The sequence below is a fragment of the Marmota monax genome, unplaced genomic scaffold, assembly GCF_021218885.2.
Source record: "Marmota monax isolate L192 unplaced genomic scaffold, Marmota_monax_Labrador192_F-V1.1 WCK01_AAM20220418_F8-fsc00008, whole genome shotgun sequence".
Classification (NCBI taxonomy): Eukaryota; Metazoa; Chordata; class Mammalia; order Rodentia; family Sciuridae; genus Marmota; species Marmota monax.
In genome coordinates this window covers 6,073,106-6,090,277 of record NW_026694432.1, presented here as the reverse complement: position 1 = coordinate 6,090,277, position 17,172 = coordinate 6,073,106, and the positions used below count along the sequence as shown (strand labels likewise).

General features: G+C 46.2%; 1 protein-coding gene across 12 annotated transcripts in view; it reads right to left on the bottom strand.

The window, feature by feature from the left end:
• Positions 1 to 17,172, bottom strand: part of Eri3 (ERI1 exoribonuclease family member 3) — a 133,593-nt gene that overhangs the window by 77,579 nt on the left and 38,842 nt on the right. For all 12 annotated transcript variants that reach the window (XM_046469488.2, XM_058570803.1, XM_046469489.1 and 9 more), the window contains 2 exons: positions 15,488 to 15,547; positions 11,165 to 11,256 (listed from right to left, as the gene is read on the bottom strand). In XM_046469488.2, coding sequence (XP_046325444.1) covers positions 11,165 to 11,256; positions 15,488 to 15,547 — 152 coding nt within the window. The remainder of the gene's footprint in view (positions 1 to 11,164; positions 11,257 to 15,487; positions 15,548 to 17,172) is intronic.

Genomic DNA, 17,172 nt, shown 5'->3' with positions numbered 1-17,172 from the left:
GCTCTCTGACTCTTCTTCCTCACTGGGATGTTTGTGGTCTCTCATGTGCTCTTAGGAACCTGGCGAAAGAAACCTAATTCAGACCAAACTGAAGCAGCTGTCCTTTTGGCATGAGGCATTAGGGAGATTATGATGGGTAAGCATCTTCCCTTTGAATACACCAATCACTGTTTCAGGAGCAAGTGGCTCAGGTGTCAACACCATTCTAGCCTCCGTGTGCCCAAGCATCTGTAAGGAACAACCCTCACAGCTGACCTGTCTTTCCCAGGGCCTGGATCCGCCCAGGATCTGCACAGGAGAACTGGTGGTTTGCTTTAGTACAAAGTAATGTCTTCATTACCCTGGCTGGGAATTAGAGGACAGATTGGCAAGCACTGACAAAACAGAGGTCACTCACCTTACAGGCATGGAAAGTTGAAGATTAATTCCCTCCTCTCACAGAGGGAATCAAGACTCCAGGATAGTGGAAGGGAAGCACCAATACTAAGAAACCCTTTCACTGCCAAACAGAAGTAGCAGCTACTGCAGGAGCAACAGCTACATCATCACAGGAAAGAAAAGAAAGATGAAAGCCCACAAACCTACAGAAGACCCTTGCCACCTAGGAAGGATCACTGCCACCCAGCTCTGACCCGCCACCACTGACAGAAGAGCCTAGACAATATCACCATTTTTCTGGTACTAGGGTCCCCACGGCAGAGAATAGCGCCAGTTGCATGCAGTGGAATGCAAGCTCCATGAAGGCAGGATGTTGGAGAGGTTTTCCCTCTCTGTTCACTGCTGTATCCTCAATACCTACCACAGTGTGGTAGTATGTAATCAACACACTGCTGAGAAAAATAAATGAGCCAGTATGGCTCAAAGGCCACTCACTCCCACAGGTCTAGGACCAGCCTTTCCCCATCACAGGACCTCAAATAAGAGGAAGGCCAGGATAGGTTCCAAAATAGATAGGGAAGACCATAAGACTGAGGATTGGAATTGGAATTTACTAAAGAATGAGTCGTGCTGGGAAAAACTGATAGGCCTAGGGAGATTCCCATGTCAAACTGAACATTCACATGCGCATTCTATAATCATGCACTGAAAAAAAACTAAAGAAGGCAGGTGTTTCAAAAGGTAAATAAAGTACACTATAATAATGCAATGGATTACTGTATTATTCAACTATGCTATTATACTATATAGCAATCAAAGGGCTAACCTACAGATACGTACAACCACATGGATTGACCTCTCATACCTTATTTTGTGTAAAGAAGACAAACAAAAAAGAGAGAACACCTTGTATGATTCCATTCCTATTAAAGTTAAGAACAGGCAAAACTAACCAGAAATAAAAGAAATCAGACCTAATGGCTACCTGGCAAGGGAAGGCAATCCAACTGGGAAGGGGCACAAGAAAACCTCCTGAGATGATGATAAAGGTTCTTTTTAATAATTTTTTATTTCTTCTTTTTAGATACACATGACAGTAGAATGTATTTTGTCATATTATACACATGGACTATACTTTCCCATTCCCATGTGGTTGTACGTGATGTGGAGTTACACTGATCGTGTATTCATATATGAACATAGGAAAGTTATATCTGAATAATTCTGTTGTCTTTCTTATTCCCATCCCTCCTCTCTTCCCTTCATTCCCCCCTTGGTAAAGGTTCTTGATCTTGATCTGGGTGGTAGTGATTCAGGTGTATACCTGTATACAAATTTATCACACCATTCACTTTATATAAAAAATGTACCATACTACACACATTTCAAACCGTGTTTAGAAGAACAAAATAAAACAAAAACAGAAGTTGATGCTCAAGAATTAAAAAAAAAAGTTTAAAAAAAAAAAGAGTTATAAAAAGAGTTTTAAAAAACTGATCTAAAAAGTATCTCACATAGAAAAATGTTTCCTAGGAGCACAGAGGTTTCTTTCCTTAGAGTTTAGGAGACATGACCATCCAGCTTTCCCTCTTTATTTGACAGAGAACAGACGGACCCAGGCAAACAGCTGAGATGTGGAAAGATAAAAAATGTTCAAAATACTGAGGAAACAGCTGAGCATGGTGGCACATGCCTGTAGTCCCAGTCAGCTACTCCAGAGGCAGGGGAATTCACTTGGGCCTACAAGTTCAAGACCTACCTGAGCAACATAGTGAGACCCTATCTCAAAAACAAACAAACAAACAAACAATAAAAACAAACAAACAAAGAACAAGAAGTCCAGTCCGAGTCTTGGGCCTAAGTGGTGGTGGCTTGGCATGCATGCTACTGCTCACCAAGTAAGCTCTAGGGAGACAGAGATGGATCATACAGTCCAGCCATGCTCCCAGTTGTTCAAAGACCCTCTGATGCAGCCTGTCTATCAGATTCTGCCACAGAGCATATAGCCAGATTTCTAGAGACTGCCCTGAAGAGCCACAGACATAGGATCCAATTTGTCTTCCTGACAAGCCAGGCAGAGATTGGCTGAGCTTATCCAACTTATCCAACTTATTGGCTGAGCTTATCCAACTCTGGGCTAAGGCAAAGTTCTCAGTGCATCCAGCCCTTCCTGCCAGCAGGGAAGAAGTGATAAGACCCTCACAGATGGTCAAGGGGAGCTCCATAGATCAAATCCTAGAGCAAGAACCTAGGCAGCAGCACTTACTTTTGGATGAATTAAATAGTAAAGAACCACTCAGTCACTGGCTCTGTAGCAAGTCAAAGGGTGAGGCTGTCACTGCCCTAAACACCTCAGCCTGACCAGTCATTGAGCAAATATCTTTATCTTTAAACAGTTTTAACTGGGCAACTTCAACGATTTAAACCCTCTACATGTTCCAAGGGGGTGCAGGGTGAGATGAGGCTGCCACTGGAGTCCTACCCTTAAGCCAGAAAGTGAAATACCAGAGACTCTTTCTGCTGGGGAAAGGGTGCTTGTTTGACCAGACAATCTTCTCCCCCAGGCCCCCTCCAGGCACCAAGTCCTCTCAGGACAGACCAAGTACCCCAAACAAATGCTCTGAGGGAAGTTCATAGTTAAGATGCCTGTGGACTTACAGTGCCAGGACTAGGAAGGGGTATCAGCTGAGAACTAGGAGCCTGCTCTGGTTCCACAGAAACCTTCTCTCCTGCTCTAAGGCTCACTTATGGGAAATGGATGACCCCCACCAAGCCCACAATCAGGAGCCCCTTTACTGCCAGTTCTAGGCCCCAGGACATACAGGAGGGGCTTTTGGATGTTTGTCAGTAGGCTGGCCCCAGGGGCATCTGAGCTCTTAGGCAGAGGTGGGGGCACCCCTGGCTCCCCCAAGCCCAGGAACTCTCAGCCCAAGGAGCTGTCAGGCTAACGAGGCTACCCCACCACCACTCCATCTGAGCGTGGCAGGCTGCACCGCACGACTGGCTTCAGGTGGCTCTTCTTTAATTAATGGCATCCCAGGCTCTGCAGGGAGCTTCACCCCACAATGAATGGCCCTCTCTCATTAGAGGCAAGCCTGCCATGATGTATTCAGGGTGAGGGCCAGGATTCATTTCCCTGTCTGTGTGTTGGGGATGGGAGGGAGGAAGAGGCAGCGGGGAGAGATTTATATCAAGGGACTTGGATTAGCTGCAGCTGAAACATGACCCCATCAACTCCAGCTGCCTTCTTGGGCCTAACCCAATGCACCTCTGCTGACTAGAGGGCTCTAGGGAAACTGAAGGGAGGGCAGAAGGTCTGGTTCCCGTTCTCTCTGAGCTTAAACTTCAACGCTAATGCCCAGAATTCCTATACAACTTCCAGAATGCCCTCCCCCTGCCCCCACACACTTCATTTGCATTGGAAGCCTGGGCTGACTCTGAGAGATCTTGCCCATGGAGTCTTTTCGTGGCCAGGAAGCTGACCCAGTGGCCTCATTTCTAAAGGACTCAGGACTTGACCATGATCTCCAGCTGGCTCTTCTGTCTTCTGCAGCAAGCAATACCCTCACCCCTCTTACTCAGAGAAGGTAATCCACAACAATCATCATAACTGCTGATTCGATAGGATCTGAGTAAGTTCTGCCACAGACATCCCAGACCTTGGACCAACAGGCAATAGGGTAAAGACAGGCATCGGCCTTCCACAAAAACATGCTGTCAGTAGTCACCTCACTATGGTGATCCATCAGGCTGAATGCCACCTCCAGGGAGGGGAAGAATCTGGGCAACACTGCCCTCCTTCCCTCCACCTCTCCCTGGTCCCTTCTCACAGGATTACAGGAGACTGAACAGTGGGAATTGGGCCTTCATTTGTCCCACTTTCCAATGTACTTCTCACAGACTTAGAAAGAAGACCACCCTGCACTCTTGCTCACCATGTAGGTGGCTGTAAGTCTAGAAGCTAGGTGGGTTGAGGTCACAACAAACTGGACACATCCATACACACTCCTTATACAGATCCCTCTAAACCTTTCACTTTTACTTGTAGAGGGGAGGAAAAAAATGCACTTCAGAACCTGTCCTCTTTCCATTTTCAGCCCCTCAGAATGCCCAATTCACTAAGAGCACTGGGGGGTATCCCTGTCAGTCAATCAGAAGGTTGCTTTGCATGACTGCTGTATCCCTAGGAGGGTCAGGCAGGTGTCTATCATTTACATGTGCACTCACTGCATGTCACCCCCGCTTCTCCCTGGCCCTTGTGGAGGAGCATTCATATACCCTTCCTTCTCTACTCAGAAAGAGATGTAGCTCAGTTCCGCTTTGCTAAGCCCTATTTGGCAATGTGTCTAAACACATGCAAACTTAATTAGTTCAGGAGGGGAGCCCAAGCGCTTGCAGTGACAGATAAAAGTAACGAGAAATGAGACAAGTCAGGACTGGCAGGGAGTTCTTACACCAGCCCCTTCCCCCAGCAGGCTGCTAATCAAAGATGATGCAGCTCAGTGCTGGGACCAATTGGCACTCTCATGGGCAAAGGGCAAGGATCTCATAAGATTAGTGGCACCATGAGATGCCCTGGGTGCTTCCAAACATAAATATAAGATAGAGGTATCCAAAATGATGTTAGCTGTAGTTTCCTTAAAATAGATCTGAAGGTTTATTAATTTGTAGCCAAGGCAGGCCCAAATAATCCCCACCATATCTCCTGGCCAATCATGCCCTCATATCAAAATCTCCTCTAACATCATACCAGGAATCCAGTCTCAGGCGTCACAGAGCACCCAGAGTTCTACCACTCAGTGCAAAGGAGAGGAGGAAGGGCATTCCTGCCAGATCACACAGCCATGAGCCAAGAAGGACAGAAGCAGATCCCAGACAGCATACATGGTTCAACACAGCTCTAGAGTCAGAATGCTTAGGCTCAAATCCCTGCCATGCCACAGACAGATTGTGTGCCCTTGGCAAATTATTTACCTTTCTGGGTCTTTGTTTCTACCTTTGTTAAAAAAGTGTTATAAAAACTAATTTCATAGAACTGTAGTAAGGACTAAATGACACAATATGTACAAATAGCACAATAGGACTCCAAGTGTATAATAAGTGCTCAATAAACACGATCTTTATACTCTAGAGGTTAAATCTTTCAGGGAATTCTAACCCCAAAGGCACAAATCTCTCAAAGAAAGCACTTCACACTGTGCCCAGGATCAGTTCCTCTTCTCTTGCCTAAGCTTACGGATTACCTCACCGAGCACCCACCATGAAGGGTTCAACAGCACTGGCAGTGAAAAATCCAGGGGCTTCCTGACATTAACAGCTTAGTTCTCTAACTCACATACAGGCTAGGCCAGCAAGGCCCAAGTTGTCTCCTCCTTTTCCATTTTTCCTATACACTAGCAACAAATGCTCCCTGAATCTACCCACTATCAATTCTCAGTCATTATTTCTGAACACGATTCCATAGGACCACTTTATTACTTAATTGATCTTCATTCAAAAATACTGGGGCTCAGAGTGTAGCTCAGTAGTAGAATGTTGTTTAGCATATGCAAGGCTCTGTGTACACTCCCCAGCACCACCAAAAAAAGATAAATCATTTAACAAATATTTATTGAACAACTAGTCAAGCCTTGTCCTAGCATTATAACAGTGCTCACAGTCTAGTGAGAGAGACAGACAAGTGGAGGCAGCTACAATAAATTTTATGCATGAATAAATACATGGGCTCTAAGAACACAAAGGAAGGCACCTGATGAAAGCTATTAAGAAGTGGTCAGCTACAGCGTCTTAATGGGATGGGGGGATGCATAGAAAGTACTGAAGGATGAGGCTAGAGAAACGAGCAGGAGCCTTGATGGTCTCAACAGTACGAACTTGAGCTTGAGGGCAAAGGTGAGCCTGAGCCTGGACAAGGGTTAAGCAGAGGTATGATACAATCTGCAGCAATTGGGAGAAGGGAATAGAAGCAGCAAGACTGGAGTCAAAGAGATTAGTTAGAAGGCTTGGTAGTAATTCACGAATATAATCACGTTAACTAGGGTGGTGGCAGTGGGGATGGAAAGAAGAGAATGGATTCAATAACCTCTAGGAGGCACAATCAACAGGATTTGGCAATTAACTGATTCTGACTAGAGAAAAGATGATTCTCAGGTATCTGACAGGGCAGCCAAGTAGATGGTACCAGTCATTATTTGAGAGAATGCTGGAGGACACTCTCTGGGGAAAAAGGTAGCAGGAGAGCTTTAAGGATCCTGTGGCCATTGAGGTAAAGATGTAAGAGAAGCAGCTGGATATGCAGGCTTGGAGTTGAAGTGGAAGATGCAGATTTCTTTTTTCCAACAGGATCTCAGCTGCCATGTCGTTCTCATATCTCACTTGAGGAAAAAAATTAGACAACTTCAGCATACAGAAGACAACTGAAGCTATGGCAAAAGATAAAACCATTTTGGTAAGTGCAGGTGTGTAGAATAAAAGGAAAAGATAGCTAAGACAGAGAAAAGCATCACCAATATTTAAGGAACACCAACACCTAAGAAAAAAGGTAAGGAAAGAGTTAGCTCGTCTCCTTCTCCCACTGAGAAAGAGAAGCCAGAGAATCAGAAGACACAAAGAAAAGATTTTAAAAAATATATTCAAGAAGATAAATTTAACTTTGTTAAATGATGTCAAGAGGACCCAAACTGACCCCACAGTCAGCATGCTCCTGGGCCACTGTTTCAGCCATCTTCTGCCATTCCCAGGACAGTCACCACTCCACAGAGGTCTCCAGGTGTGTGGTTCTATCCCTGTGTCTGGCTCCTCAATGATCTGGGCCACTTGATCACAGCTTGGGAACCCTCGGTCATACCTGCCAAGCACATGCTCCCCACACCAGGAGCAAGCAGTAGACTCTGGGCAAGTATCTTTCCATCTGTAGACTTTCTAAAATCTGAAGTGCTCCAGGCCTACCTCAGCAGAGCACAGGTAGAGGGGTGTAGTATGCACACCAGACCACGAAGGCAGGCAAAAAACTGAAGGCCAGACCAGCCCAGCACCTACATGTTAAGGGGGAACTTCCTGTTCTAAAGCTTAGCTGAGCCTAGAAAAGGGGCCTCTGAACTCTGAGCAGGCTCCGCCCCTCCCCCATCAGAGTATGGCATCAGATTATCCTGAACCTCTCCAGAGGTTGCATCCAGGGTGAGGGCCTCCCTCTAGCCAGCCTCACCTCTTCTGGTCTTGCCCTCTTCTTCAGACCAACAACCCATCCAGAAAGCCTCTGAACAAGCTTCTCAGTCATGCGGTGCTTTTCAGCAGGTGATCCTCTACCTTGGTAAGCAGAGAAACAACCCTAAACTTCATGGGAGCTTTAAGAAACCAGAGAAGGCAAAGGAAAAGTGGGACAGGTACAGAAGGTGATCAAGCGCCAAATCCATATCAAGTATCATTTCTTTAAAAAGTTAAAGGAAAATTAAATCTGCACTCGCTAAATTTAAACCTGCCTAGCAGGATCTGTGGCTATCACATCAAAGCCCTATAAACCTGGAGTATCAACTCATCAGGCTCTGACAAAAGATGGACACAAAATGATTTTGTCAGGATGGGAGCAGATTTCTTTTCTCCAGTGGGATTTTCTGCTGCCACTTCAGTTCCCATTTCTCAGTGCTACACTAATCAGCCTCTTTCCAACAAAAGTGATGTGAAGCTGCTTTGGGGGGATGGGGGTAAGGGCAGCGATGAGAAGGAGGCATGCTTCCAGAATACTAGAGTGTGAAATGAAAATATTTGCTGAATTCCTTAGACTTAGTTAAATCTGGAAATGGATGTCAAAATAAGAAGTAAGCCACAGACTAACAACTTGTGAGTGTCAATTTAACACCACCCTTGTCAGGCTCATCAGCAGCCTTTACCAGGCGAACAAAAAGGTGATGGCTCTGCCGAGAGCGACTGACGAGAGGTTCCAGGAACACCGATAAGCTGTGCACTGTCACGCTGCACTACTTAAGTTTCCTCTCTGGCTGTTTTTATTTTGTTACACATTTAATTAAGAACCTTCCCAGCAGTTGTGCGGAGTCCTGCTTCTAAAAGGCAGTCACAGAGCCTTCCTCCCACCACTGCCACCTGCTTCCTCCTGCATCCGCTTCCCAAGGGCCTCACAGGCCTTCTCCAAATAAACCCAAATCAGCATCAAAGTCCACCCTACCCATCTCTTTTAGAAACTATGCCATCTTAGAATTCAATTCTGTTTAGCTACAAATCTTTAACTCTCATAGCCTTAGGAGGGTTTTGTTTTGTTTGCTTCATGAATAAAAGGGAGACATGACCAGAGGCAGTGGTTAGGAAGACCAAATGAGGCAAGGTTATGTGTTCTTAATAATCTGGTTTCCCTTCATATATGCTTGGATTCCACAACACAATCCATGTTTCCAATTGCCTCATTTTTTGTGAAGATACAGGGCAGTGTCCTGAGTCACCAACATCTGTCCTAAACACACTGTGTTGCAGTACATGCAGAACCAGAAGGCTACACTAGAGCTCCAGGCCAGAATATTCTAGACCCAAAATGACAACCCCTCTGAAACTGTCTATCTCATGGGGAGACCAAGTCCAAGCTTAGGAAGCCCAGCCAGATGGTCTCCAGCCTTATGCACAAGTGTTTTCATATATACACCATTCGCTATTACAGCAGAAGATTCTGAAACGTGGGCCTTTGAAGATGAATGCCAAAGAGAAAAACAGTGGTAAGGTGGGAGTTCTAGTAAAGCCACCTGGAGGAACTGGATCTCTGGACTGGGCCAAAGTGCTTTCCTCCTGTCCCACATAAGCTCTAGATGGCTGGGTAGCAGCCTGATCCTGCCCTGCCCTGCTCTGTATAACATCTCCTGAGCTGCAGAGCCCTACATAACTCCTGTCCCAGCTTCAAGGGCTCAGAGCTACCCAGCACATCACCAACAAGAACAAGTCTTCCCTTCCACCTCTTCTCCATGACTTCTCTGATTCATATCTGCTTCAATCCCAGCCTGTGTAATTCTTCTGATGAGTGCCATGTAGAAGAGTGGAGACCCCTGGAACACATATACAGATGTGCACTCACTGTGTACACACACCCTAAAGGGTTTGGCAGGTGAAATGTGTGTGTGCTGATGTGTTCTAGGGTTTGTTCTTCCTCCTGACCCCACTGTAGAGTTGGGGTTCAATACAGGCATGACACCCACCAAGGTGCATAACTCGACCTCAATTTCCAGTGTCCAAAAGGACCTTGGTGAGAAATGGTGCCTGTTTTAGTAGAAAATGTCACACCAGATCCACTACTGCCCACCCCCCACCAATACCTACCTTATGCTCAAGAGTGTTCTCTCTCTCACACTCTCTCTCTCACTCACACACACACACACACACAGAGAATGCGTGCTGCTGTCTTCAGTGACAAAGAACATGGAGATATCGATTCTATCAATCCTCAGCAAACAGTGCCCCCACCACCTCCACCCCTCCGTTAGTTCCCTGGGGGCTGTCTGAAGCCAGGTATCCATGAGGACAGACAAGATGCAGAAGTGTCAACCCAGCAAAGAAACCAGTTGTCATCTGTAACTGGGGCATGATCAGGAGACAAAGGAGAAAAAGCAGTGGCGACAAAGGAGAAAAGAGGAGGCTGGTGACATGGGCAGCTTCCTAGAAGCAGCTCTCTCTTATCTGACCACGAGGCTCTCAATTAGATCACCAGGGTCTTACATGGAAGATAAAAGGGTGGCATAGTGTAATAGTTAAGGACAAGGACACTGGAGCTAAGTTGACTGGGTTTGAATCCTGGCTCTGTGTATCCTTGGCTAAGTAACCTCTCTGTGCTTAATGTTCTCAGTTATAAAACAGAAATAAGAATAGTACCTACTTTATAGAATTGGTAAATGCATTATTACTTCTAGAACTCTCAGAATAGTAAATATATGTATTTGGTTAAATATTTTTTTCAAGACCCTCTTTTTGCATGTTTGTAGTATTAGGGATTGAACGCAGGGCCTGCATATGCTAGGCAAGCACACTACCACTGAGCTACATCCCTAGTCCTTTTGATTTTACTTTGACACAGGGTCTCACTAAGTTGTTGAGGCTGGTCTTGAACTTATAATCCTCCTGCCTCGGTAGCTAGGATTACAGATGCTTACTACCATGCCAGGTGTTAGAGTCTGTAAACAAGTCAGGATGGCTCCTGGCATTTTGCCAGAGAAATGTTAGAGTCTGTAAACAAGTCTGGATGGTGCCTGGCAAAATGCCAGAGGGAGTGGTTTGTGAAGTAACAAAGCGAGCCATTAAGTGTGGAGATTCCTTATTGGTTGACTGATGTATCTAGTTTATGCTAATTAGATAAGCTGTGTGGAATGTATAAATACTGCTCCTGTCCTGCAATAAATGGCGTCCACTCCTGCTGTATCAATCTACACAAGTTGTTCGTCACCCCCGGTTATTTTGCTGCAGCCGGACTGCGGCAGCCAGGCAACACCCTCTTTTAACACCTTCCTTCGAGAGATCATATGCAGCCCAGCAATTAGTAGGGATGTCATGAGGAATGAATCTTGGCAAAGGCAGGAAGGTCCCAACAACAGCAGTCTAGGCAGGGCCCTCAACTCAATCTCACCCTGCTCCAGAAAGGTGGAAGGCAGGACTCCCAGCCCTCCTTCATCCCTGGTAGCCCCAAAGACCCAGGCATCCCTGCCCAGGCTGCCTGCAGGCTTAAACACATGTGCCTCTGAAAGGTAAGCCTGGTCCCACAGAGTCCAAGCCCTGGCAGCAAAGGAGCCCTTCTCGTACTCACATGACTTTTAAGTCCCAGTCTCCACAGGTGACAAAAATTGACTTGACGTTTGGATCTAAAAGGCCTTCCTTCGCCATCCACTCATGGACCCTCTGAAAAGTACACAAAAACAGATGAGATTTTCCTTTATTCCCTCCCCACCCCCCGAGTCTATGAAGAGTCACAACAATGAAACACAGATAAGCTGCTTGTAATCAGAGCAGGAGAAAATCGTAATCTTATTCGCCTTAGCTCAGAACTATGGAGGCACCTGGAGGATGATCCCTTCAGGAAGACCTACAAGCCTAAGTGTACGGGAGGGCTAGACCCTCCAATTCCCGCTGCCTGGCAGTTGGCCCCTAATCCAGCAGGTCAGTCCAACAGCCTGCTCTAACTTAGTTGTTCCTCTCATTGGTCCTCCGTCAAAGGCATAGCCCAGCATAGACTATCCTGGGGCATGAGAATAGTCCAGAAGGAGGCCCCAAGCAGGTACTCCAATCCACAGCTTTGTTCATTCACTTATTCATTTTACTCTTCCACCAAATGTTTACTGACCAAATTCATAAATTTGGGGGCTGGGGATTTAGCTCTGTTGGTAGAGTGCTTGCACAAGGCTATGGGTTCAATCCCCAGCAACTCACACACTTTCTCTCTCTCTCTCTCTCTCTCTCTCTCACACACACACACACACACACACACACACACACACCAAACACCAAAACAAAAAAAAAAACCCAAATTTATGAATTCGGTAATTTTTCAAATGAATGTGAAGAAAATTTCATCTTCAGAGGAGGCTCTTTTGCTGGACTGAAGCCCCATCCTGGCATCTGGGTAGCACTGCCTATTCCTATTGCTAAAAGCTCATAAATCAACTTTGTCTTTCTCCTTTTCCCAGTCGGGGATTCAAATTTAGCAGAATATTTTGAAGGCTAGCTCAAATCCTACACAAGGGAAGAAACTGTTCCTAAACATACTTTACATCTTTCTTTCCCTCTGAATGATTTTACTGTTTGCATTCACACTGGAAGTACAAATACTAAAATCAGTATATAACGAGAGAATTATCATGAAGAATTCATGAAGCACTGCCTATTTTTTAGAAGATCCTAGGCATGAGGAGGGAGTGCAGCAGATCACACCACTGCTTCTATGCACACAGGAGGATTATTTTTTAAGACTGTATCATATAGTTGTTAAAAATGCAGGATTAAAAGTCAGACACATCTGGGTTCCAACCGTTGGCTCTTCCATATCCTGGCTGTGTCATTGATGGGCAGTCATTTAAAAGTCATTTAACCCCTCTGAACCTCAGTTTCCTTCATCTATAAAACAGGGTAGAATGACTAACCTTACAGAGTTGTTCTGAGAATTAAGTTGGATAATGTGTTAAGGGCCTAGTACAAAATAGGACAGTAGGCTGAGAAGGGGAGAATGGCAGATCATCATGAAACAATACAACAGATACAGCAATGGAGAAGTGACCAAAGTGCTAGACGACCAGGAGGAGGAAATGGCTACTACTGCAGAAGCAAAGATATAGGCATAATAATTTTGTATTTGAGAGGCATTATTTGTTTCATGTCTGTCTTCCCTACCAGACTAAGCACCATAAATGCAGAGGCACTCACTGACTTAACTGTTCACTGACCCTAATCCAGCACAGTGTCTATTCAAAAGATATTTCCTGAACCGACTAAAACACAAGGTACAAGTTTAGTTGTGCATGAAATCCACAGGAGGGATAAGAATGAGGCTGGGGGACTAGTAAGGCCAGACTGCAAAAGAGCCTTGAGTGACAACCAGGTAATGGAAAACCCATGGGTACCTTTAAGTAAGATTACTTCTAGGAGGTGTATGCTGACTCCACAAACACCCCTGAGATACTGGAGGCATGGCCCATGCCAAAGAAGTCCTTGAGCAAGGCCAAAGATCCTATTTAGTTTCATGGCTGTAGCAGGACAACACCCAGAATGTCAGAGCTGCTCCCTAATGTCAGACTATATAGACCATGTCATCTCTAAACCCTCTTCATAGTCTGTATGCCAGAGAATACTCCTCAGCAGTGTGTCTGGGCCTTCTGAATAATCGTCTCTCCAGTCATCAGCCCAACCCCCTGCATACATGCACATGCACCTGTGGACACACCAGTACATCCTTTCCCTGGGGCTACCTAAAGAAAATAAGGCAGACTTTCCACAGGAAAACAGGTAAGGTGAACCTTCTGGACTACATTCCCAAGGTAGGTGTCCCATGTGCTACAAGGGCTCCCAATGCCCCAACTCCTACACAGCAGGAACAGAGAACAGGATAGAACAGGACTGTCGGGAGGCCATGCCCAGCAAGACCACCATGAGACAGAAGCCCTTAATACTCACTTATACAAAAGGTGCTCACTAAGTGCAGCATAAGTCCAAAGAAGTAATACTACATTTGGAATCAGGCCTGTCCTTCTTGCCTGCTATGCCTGAATGAAAAAAGGATTAGAGGAACCACCAAGACAACTCCAATCAGCTGGCTCTGGCTTCTCAGTTACTGACAGCCTGGTAGGGCCTAGCCTGAGCTCCACTTAGAATAAACGAGCCAGGCAAGCCTCTTGCTGGCTGCCTGCTCAGGACATTGGTTGGGACAAGAAATTAGCTTTAGCTCTATAACCGACTCAGGGTTAATGGGACCCGTCTAGTTTCTTTGTCCTGCCAGAAACTTTCTATTCAAGCTGATGCCAGGAATCTTCCCTTCTCACCCACAAAGTATGCTGAAGTGTCAGAAAATAGCTTTCTGGGCAAGACTGAGAAATCCTCTAAGCACCCTGCTCTGGGTCTGTCTTGGGGTTAGCAGAGGGTTGCCTCCTGAAGACTACATCTCCCCATCAACTGGGGGCATGGACAAAACGCCCTGCATCTCAACAGCCCTGGTTTGGTGCTGGCTCACAGCAAGCATTCTCCTGACAGAATCCCAGCCACAGACATTCCCAGGAAAAGCTGTCTGGCCTGGCCTCCCACAGGGGCCAGGCCCTGCCTGGAGATGCTGCTGGCTAGGACACAGGGAAGGATCGGCCTCTTTCTCCTTGGTCTTACAGGGAGTGGCCCATGCTGAGGAGCTCCCTCAGTTACAGCAGTGGATCTCCCCTCAAAATAAAATAAAATAAGTCAACGGGGTCAGAAGGCTTCCCAGAGTACCTTCTCCCAGTCTACTGCAGGTGCCCAAACCCTGACCCAATCAGAGGACAAGAGTACAAGCCACCACTGAGGGGAGACTATACCTTCCTCTTGACCCTGTTGCATCCTGAGGAGCCCAAGGAAATTCTCTCTTCCCATGGGACAGGATTCTCTGCTAATGGGAGGAATCTGGTGCCCTTGCCCTGCCACTACCCTACTTCCTCAAGGCTGTCCACCTCCCAGGCAGATATGCCCTGCTAGTTTGCTATGCCTCCAAATATGTGGCTTCTTCCCGAGCATTGATTATGTCCGAGCTTTGGGTTTATTGGTCTTAAAAATGAATAAAAGCACCTAATGAGACCCACAGGCCTTTTCTCCTCTCCCCTCCTCTCCCCTCCCCCTAGAAACTTCCCCCCATCAGAAAACCCCGAGACAGGAGGAGGGGATAGGCAACCTAAGACCAAGCACCATCTTTCCTTATTCCCTTGGGCTAGGGTACAAAAAACAGCGTCTTAACCTTTTCTAGCTCCCTGAGGAAAATATCCTAGAAGTGTGGTCTCTGCCAAGGGTTCTAAAGTCTTTAATTTGATTTCCTCACATAGGCAATTGTTGTAATTATTCTGATTAGGAATCATTACCCAGCGCAGCCTCTGCACCCCTGACAGGCACAAGGCATCCAGCAGCAAGCTGCAGTGGGGTAGGCGGGCCCAGCCGCAGCTCCTGGAGGAGCTGACAGCAAACAAAAGCCATCGATGGGGAGTTCTGGGTGAGTTAATGAAGTGCTCACATGCCACAAGAAGCCAACGCTAAAGCTAAACAAAAACACCTCTAGTCCCCGGGGCTAGTTCCCCAGTGACACAGCTCAGCTCCCCTACACGCCTGCCTGGGTGCAGTGCAGGATGCCCCAGAGCCACCAGGGCAGGGCCAGAGGACAGGCAGGGTGGGGGCCCTTCTCCTGACTCCTGGCAGCACTCGGACATCTTGTCAGTAACCCTGACGGGAACAGCTGGAGATGACAGATCAATGGTTCAATACTCTCACCAGCATGTCACTGATGTGACAGCAAATGTTATTCTAATCAAGCCATAATCATAGTCAAATTACACGGCTACATTCTCAGGAGGGGAGGGAGAGTAAGGAAGCAGGAAGGGGTCAGAGGTCAGGAATTAAAGGTCATTCAACCTACCTCCAGCACTTGCTCCAGGCTTGGCTGACCATCCACCATGGCTTGAATAATCCCGGTGAGCTGAAAAGAAAGAGAAACAGCATTTGGGTGGAAAACCAGGACACAGACTCAAAGCTGGACCAGCTCCTTCCCTTTCTTTCTCCTTCTATTGTAAAGGTCTCCGACCCGGCACTGTCTCCAGCTCAGAATCCACTAGGAGCCTTAAAAATAAAAAAGTCCCAGGACACTGTGTAAGCTTTCCCCACAAGATGGGGGCACACAAACATATTCTAAACACAGGGTGTATCTCGTACCCATTTCAGCTTTCATTTTGGGAAAAAAAAAAAAAAAAGATTTTAAATTTCTATTGTATTCAAAAGGCTCAATAACTTCCCCCAAAATACAGCCTGAAGTAAATTCAACTCCAAGCTTCACAGAAGTTCCTGTAAAACTTGGGGGGTACTAGCACAGGACAGGCACAATTGGTTTTAAGTCCCCCTCCTCTGAGCCTCCATGTCCAGAACTCACCCCTGCCACACTCTCCATCACACCAGTGAAGCCCCACAGGCATCTACCCTTCACCCTGCACACCTGGGTCCTCAATACTGACGAGCCAAAGAGAAAAGAGGCGCCTATAACCAATGAGGAAACTAAGACCAAAAGCCTGATGTACAGAATCTGGCCTAGAAAATATCTGGCTCACAGGCCCCTGCTCCTCCTAGGTCAAACAAGCTTCTTCTTCTACTTTGTTTTGTTTTGTTTTTAAGTAAAAATATCCCTCAAGTACAGACTAGGAAGAGACTGCCTACAAGAATCTGAGGCATGAGGACCCCTCTCCTGGACATCGGTTAGAAATCAGCCAAAAATCATGGGCCCAACGTGCCCCTGGCTACTTCCAGAAAGAGTAGTATCTCAAGCTTGCTTGGAAACAACTTTTTTTTTTCCAGTGGGGGAAGGGGTTTAAAACTCCAATTAAACTTCAATTTCATTTAATGAATTCAAAATACCCAACTCATAGAAACCACCAGCTCTAAGAGGGAAGGTTATTTTCTCATAGTGACTTACATGGAATGGTAATACACACCTTTTAGGGAAGAAATTTTCATTTTAAGAATGCTGAGTTCCTCTAGGTGGGATTCTGCAGTTCATCAAGTCATTATTAGGTGGTATTTTAAGGAAGTGTAAGGACACAGCCACTCTATTTTATATTCCAGAAACTGTTTTTATATTAATCTGTATTTTAATTGGGTAACAGCTGCTGCCTACAGACTTCCCATGGTCTAAAAGGAAAATAAATTAGAAAGATTAACTACGCTGTTGTTTCACAAGGCTTTAACCCACAGCATGCCCACCCGGCTGGCACCTCCACACCCTTTCCTTGCTTGGGAGAGCAAAGAACTGCCCAGCAGAGGGAGGGCCTGAGTCAAGGAAAAGAAAAGACGGGTCTTCAGAGAACTGTGGGGGGCAGGGGAGGTGGCCCTGGGTCAGCCACTTTAATCTTGGGAGTACAAACGACTTTTCCTTTTATTTTGCCAATAACTATTCCCCAAGCACCTACTATGTGCTAGGCCCTATCCTAGGAATCACGGATCTAGCAGTGAAGAAAACATAACCCTTCCTTAGGGGAATCTGCATTCTTCATTGGTGCCCCCTCTTCCACCCAGTGGTACCCTAAGCCTGTCCACCTTCCAGAGCTACACAGTAAG